The following is a 6944-nucleotide window of genomic DNA, read 5'->3' as shown; positions in this document are numbered from 1 at the left end:
TCAGACAGAACTGAAACTGATAAATGATCAGTGTTGTCTTTAATGTCGTTTTCTTTGCATTATTTTTTTAAATGAGACAGTTAAACTCTTAACTGGTAAACAAACCCTGTGGCCAAAAGTGATAATAATCACATTATATTAACTGACATTATGTAGCTGCTGAAGTAGAGAAGAATCATGTATGTACTTACAGGGCTGAGCTTCTGTTTCCTTTGAGTAGTTTTTGTTATGTAAATTAAGTTTTTGTAAAGTAAAAAGATGCATCCACCAGGGGTTGTGAAACTACAACAACAAACCGTCAGGATGCTGTGTAAAGAAAATAAAACACACAGTTTGAACATAAGATATGTTGTCTTTGTATCTTTCTTTTGGTCTGACAGGCTGCAGATGTTTTGTGTTGTTGCACTTTTACTTATAAAAAGTCGACCCTGAGTATCAGTTTTTCTCCTTCTGCTGAAGTTAAATAAGAGAAAACTTTCCTCTGACTGCTCGTTTGTTTTCACATGGTTTTATTTGTTTAGTTTGATCGTTTGGTTCAGTTTGTTTTAAAGGTGTTTATCTCCAAACACACAACAATAAAGCAAACAGGACGACACACAGCAGGCAGAGAAAACGTTTGCACTTTTTAATGATAGAAGGAGTGGATGTGATTTCAGGTAAACATTTATTACTGCAGGCAGTTTTTATGTCTTAAAACGTGTCTGAGGGATCATTGAAATTTCAAGTTAACAACCGTAAGTTATTTTACAGATAATTGTATTAATATCTGTGTTTAAAATATGTCTGTACAAGTTTTTTAACTTCAATATGACGCAGACTTTTTACCGTTTTCTTTTCTTTTTGGATTTTTCTTCTTTTAGTTTTACTGTAAGAAAGCAAAAAGTTGCCTTAATTTTACATGTAACAATATGTGTATTTTATATATATATATATATATATATATATATATATATATATATATATCCTTTTAAATAAATTTACAGATTTTAACGTCCATTTTCTGGTTGATATTTGCAAAATAATAGTAGAATAATTAACTTTTTCATGGCATTTGCACAAAATCAAGAAAACCCTGTAAACCATGGGTCTCAAACTCGCGGCCCGCGGGCCCTCGTGACGATATTTTGTGGCCCCCACAAATGATATGAAAGTTTAATGTGAGATTTATGTGAATGGCACTTTACCATGTTGTGTGTGGAAGGTCCCTTTGATTGCTTTTTTTGGTAATTTTGTGTCTTTTTTAATAATTTTCTGTCTTTTTTTTAAATAATTTTCTGTCTTTTTTGGTAATTCTGTGTCTTTTTATTGGTCATTTTGTGTCTTTAAATAATTTTGTGTCTTTTAATAATGTTGTGCCTTTTTTTGGTAATTCTTTGTCTATTTTTGGTCATTTCGTTTCTTTAAGTAATTCGTTTTTTTCTGTCATTTTGTGTCATTTTGTGCGTGTTTTAAAAATAATTTTGTGTCTTTTTTTGGCAATTCTGTGTATTTTTTGGTCATTTTGTGTATTTTTTTTCATTTTGTGTCTTTTTAAAGTAATTTAGTGTTCTTCAGTCATTTTGTTTCTTTTTGTAATTTTGTGTTTATTCTGATTATTTTGTGTCTTTTTTTGGGCATTTTGTGTCTTTTTTAAGTAATTCAGGTTGTTTTTGGTCATTTTGTGTCTTTTTTAATAATGTTGTGCCTTTTTTTGGTAATTCTTTGTCTATTTTTGGTCATTTTGTTTCTTTAAGTAATTCAGTTTTTTCTGTCATTTTGTGTGTGTTTTAAAATAATTTTGTGTCTTTTTTTGTAATTCTGTGTATTTTTTGGTCATTTTGTGTATTTTTTTTTCATTTTGTGTCTTTTTAAAGTAATTTAGTGTTCTTCAGTCATTTTGTGTCTTTTTTGTAATTTTGTGTCTATTTTGATTATTTTGTGTCTTTTTTTGGTCATTTGTGTCTTTTTTTTTTTAGTAATTTTGTCTTTTTTTGGTCATTTTGTGTCTTTTTTAAGTAATTCAGGTTGTTTTTGGTCGTTTTGTGTCTTTTTTAATAATGTGCCTTTTTTTTGGTAATTCTTTGTCTATTTTTGGTCATTTTGTTTCTTTAAGTAATTCAGTTTTTTCTGTCATTTTGTGTGTGTTTTAAAATAATTTTGTGTCTTTTTTTGGTAATTCTGTGTATTTTTTGGTCATTTTGTGTATTTTTTTTCATTTTGTGTCTTTTTAAAGTAATTTAGTGTTCTTCAGTCATTTTGTGTCTTTTTTGTAATTTTGTGTTTATTTTGATTATTTTGTGTCTTTTTTTGGTCATTTTGTGTCTTTTTTTTTTTTTTAGTAATTTTGTCTTTTTTTGGTCATTTTGTCTTTTTTTTTTTTTTTTTTTTTTTTAATTTTGTGTCTTTTTTTGGTTATTTTTTTGGTTACTGCCTCCAGCGGCCCTCAGGTAACCTCAGGTTTTTGTTTCGTTTACAGTGTTGTTGTCTTAGCGCCCCCAGCAGGATCATCAGAGGACTGCAGCTGTCAGGAAGCGCTGTGCCAACTCCAGAGGCGGTTCAAGGTCCGAGCAGGAGCTGCCACCCGCCTCAGGCTGCCCCGTCTCCGGATAAGAAGAATAGACTCTCTCCTGGCTGCCTCTCAGTCATTCAGTCAGTCAGTCAGTCAGTCAGTCCCGTCCTGGGGTGAGGAGGAAGTCAGTCTCAACAAACCCTCGGAGGAGCCTTGAACCTTTGTGTGCGGTCACAGTCACAGTGAGAGAGGAGCGCAGATCTGCTGCTGCACACGATGATCCCCCGGATTGCTCTGAGCTCCCAGCCTCTGCGGAACTGCTTGTTCTCCAGATCTGTTCAGGTTCTGCAGAGACCGTGGACCCGTCAGCCCGGACTGCCTGCAGCCAGCCGGTGAGCCACACACACATCTACTCATATCATTTATTAATAACAAGAATAATTGTCAGTGGAGATTAGGCTACTGTCACTGTCACTAAAGCTCTTGAGGCTGCAGGAGCGAAAGAGAAAGACGTTTTTTTTCCACTTATAACGGTTATAAAAACTCAAAAACAATGTATTCTATCAGATAAAATTCGCGTTGTTTATCGGAAATCGTGCAACAAAATCTCCGCGGCTGCTCTGGATTATCATGTAGCTGTCAACACATTAAAGTTGTAAGTTTCTCCTTCTACTACCCTAAGTATATTAAATGTTGCACGTTGTCGGCTGTGCATTAAATTAACAGTATGTCTCTGCTGTTCCTGTGTGCCAATATGATAAATAATAGGCGATATAATAAAAATGTGGGTTCAGACCAGGTTCAGACGCGGCCGGAAGGGAAGGGGAGGAGACAAAGAAACAACGGGTGTTTTCACCCTTAAAGAACATACTGATCTATTAATAGTTCTTACTGTACGGTTTGTTTTAATTCTTTCAGTGCAGATGTTCAGATTATTGTGTCCACCCCCCGAATTCTTGTGAGAACTCCAACAGAGACTGAGACTTTATACAAATAATACTGTCCCAGCTCCAAAGTTACAAGGCTTTAGGACATTATGATGGTAGAACATTAAGTCCAGTTATGTCTCATAAGCTGTTGCTGCCGTTTGGAGCTTTTGTTACACAGATTTGGTCCTAATTTAATTGTTTCAGCAGTCAAGATATGATAAAAAATGGTCAAAAATAGCTCCAAAATGCCACATTAAGACATTCACACCTTGAGGAACACCGTGCATTTTAAAGATTTCTGCAAGAATTTCATTTTTCTGTTGTTCGATGAGGAGCACTTGTGTTCTGTAACCTGAGAAACCCCCTTATTGTGAATATAATGTTTTAAGCCACAGACTGTTTAGGGACCCCAGGATGAACAAAGATTCACACATTGCACAATCAGCAAAAATACCACATTGCATGCAGGAGAAAAACTGGATGGGGTTTGCCCCAAATTGTTTGAGATTAGCATAAAGTGACATCAGTGTAAGAGGAAACTCGTGGGTAAACATTGAACACCCTTTCATTCAGATAACCTGAGGTCAGAGGTTGAGGGATTAGTTTAAAAATGGACATGGAAAGTTTTCCTTCACAAAAATTGAGCTGAAATTCATGACATAATTGGTACGGATGGAGTCCTTAAACCAGTGTGACACCAGGATCTCCTCACAAAAGGTGAATGAAAACAGCTTGATAGATGTGTTGAAGAATGTTTTAATATCAGTGTGTAATTATAATCTATTAAGCCCTTTTAAGCTTCATAAAGTCAAGGAAAAAATTATTAGACCACCCTTGTTTCCTTCAATTTCTTGTTCATTTTAATGCCTGGTACAACTAAAGGTACACTTTTTTTTTTCACAAATATAATGATAACAACAAAAATAGCTGATAAGAGATTAATTTAAGAGCTGATATCTAGACATTTTCCATGTTTTTTTTTTATAATAACCAAAATCATTATCAAGAAAACCATGGAAAATGTCTAGATATCAGCTCTTAAATTAATCTCTTATTAGCTATTTTTTGTTGAGGTAAAAGTGTGAATGTGTGAGGTATTTTTTATGAATAGAATAGAAATCACTGTAATTTAACATTCAAGACCATTAAGCAATTTAATATTCCTATAAAAAAAATCTATAATGTCCTATTAAATTAATTTACAGATTTAAGGTCCATATATGGTGATTTTTTGTAAAATAAATAAAATAATAGTAGAATAATTAACCTAATAATATCCCCCTTTTTTTCTGATATCTAGACAGTTTCCATGGTTTTCTTGATAATGATTTTGGTTAATATCAAGAAAACCATGGAAAATGTCTAGATATCAGCTCTTAAATTAAACTTTTATCAGCTATTTTTGTTGTTATCATTATATGTATCGAAACAAATTTACCTTTAGTTGTACCAGGCATTAAAATAACAAGAAATTGAAGAAAACAAGGTGATCTAATAATTTTTTCCATGACCGTACATATGTTTTGTTATTCTCTTTTTTACTTGAGTGAACAGGTGAAACACTCAACATATACACAGAGAAAAATAGAAAATAATTGGTTCAATTTACATATAAAATAGGAAGATATTAAAGAAATCTAATCAAATAGCTTTTATTGTCATTATATAGTCAACTATACAACAGAATTGGGAATGCCACTGCTTAAGATGCTAAGTTATGAGTGAAAACATTTATAAAATATGGTAGAACACTGAGCTGAAACAGATACTAAAACAAGGAAGTGTGATGTCATAAATAAATATAAATATAGATAAATTACCATTGAAAATGCTACAAATGGTATAGACGAGGTAGATAGTGTGTCTTGCACATATGCACATTCCTAAGAAACAAATGAAGATTGCAGAAATGACATTAAATTCACATTAATTCTGCAGAAACTCTCCACTCAGCATTTAATTGCATCATAAGTACACAGACTGTTGCACTTGTTGCTCATATTATCTGCAGCAGCGACTCGTCATCACTGTGTTTCTGTGTGAAAGGTGAAGTGACTGTACAACCCGTTTGAACCTGGATCCTGTACATTATCCACTTATCACCGCTCGCTTCAGCAAACAATAAGGTCACGTTAAACTCTCCAAGCAGCAGCTCAGGATGACGAGTCTGCACAGATTTACTGAGTGCATAAAACTCGGGATGCTGCATGCATCAAATTCAGGGTTTATTTATCAGTTTGAGCATAAAATATAGTCTTTGTACAGTTTTTAATTGGATATGTGTCACAAAGAACTCAGTTTTATTTATATTTTAGCTGTGATGGAATGTAACTCAGTACATTTACTCTGGCATACTTGTTCTTTGCTTGAGTATTTCCATTTGATGTAACTTTGTCATTCTACTTTACCACATTTTAGAGGCAAATATTGAACTTTTTTACTCCACTACATTTAGCTGACAGCTTTAGTTACTTCTCAGGTCGAGATTTAACATACAAAAACATCAGTTACACACATTTTTTTAATAATTAGAGCACATAAAAATATATTAAATACTTAATATTATCCCTACCTTGACAACAGTAAAGTGCTGCTCACATTTATTTTAGTTATGGATAACTTTAGTTTAAGTTATGGATAGTGTAAAAAAAAAAAAAAAGAGTAATTTTCCAGAAAGTGACTGCATGATCTTTCAGAGATTTACTGTTTTTTCTGCATTAAGTACAAATGTCATTAAACACACTAATACAGCAATAAGACTAAACACATTTTCAATATAGTTTTGCTTTAACATCAATAGCTGCAGTATCGTTTTAAATGATGTGCAAACAATTTGTTTTTGTTTTTTAATAGTAAAAGGGGCGTGGCTAATTAAAAAAGGCAGGACTTTATGAAATATTGATATGTAGAGCTGTTCAGTGGTGGACCATCATCATGCATAACAAATTTGAGGCAGATTGGACAATGTATGGTCAAGTTATACAGTCTCGTGTTTTATGAAAAAACGTCATATTTTGCCGACATGTCACACCCGCATAGTGTGACGGTCTGCAAAGCTTTTGATAACTTGAATAACTTTTGATGTCAAAAGTCTTTTGATGGTACTGAACAACTCCGAAGTCGATTGGATTAAATCTGTAGGTAGAGTTTGTTAAAGTATGTGATGTGGAAATGGCGAAAAACGTCTAAAATGCCATTTTCGATCCAAGAAGGCCGTCTTCCTCTATGTTTTTGGGCTTCTATGGCTTCTTGAGACTTTTTGGTGCATGATACATGTATGTACCAAATTTCGTGTCTCTACGACAAACCTGTGTGAGGGGCTAAATTCTAGGGGGCGCTAGTGGGTCATTTTTCCTCGCCCATTTCTGAGACTAATGAAAAACTTAAATTTTCAGCGTGATTGAATTTTGCCCCAAGTTTGGTGAGTTTTGGAATATGATAAAGACCTCAAAAACACAATTGATTTGCCGTAATAATAAACAGACCAATTTCAATAAGGTCCTTGCACTGTTAGTACTTGGGCCCTA

General features: G+C 33.5%; 1 protein-coding gene across 1 annotated transcript in view; it reads left to right on the top strand.

Annotated features, from left to right (window-relative positions):
* Positions 1–2483: 2483 nt before the first annotated feature.
* The window catches only part of acsf2 (acyl-CoA synthetase family member 2), a 36304-nt gene continuing 31843 nt past the window's right edge, over positions 2484–6944 (top strand). The window contains exon 1 of the mRNA XM_059325215.1: positions 2484–2880. Within this exon, the coding sequence (XP_059181198.1) occupies positions 2765–2880 (116 nt within the window). The 5' untranslated portion in view covers positions 2484–2764. The remainder of the gene's footprint in view (positions 2881–6944) is intronic.

This window comes from Centropristis striata, chromosome 21 (assembly GCF_030273125.1).
Source record: "Centropristis striata isolate RG_2023a ecotype Rhode Island chromosome 21, C.striata_1.0, whole genome shotgun sequence".
Lineage (NCBI taxonomy): Eukaryota > Metazoa > Chordata > Actinopteri > Perciformes > Serranidae > Centropristis > Centropristis striata.
This window is presented reverse-complemented; position numbering and strand designations above follow the sequence as displayed.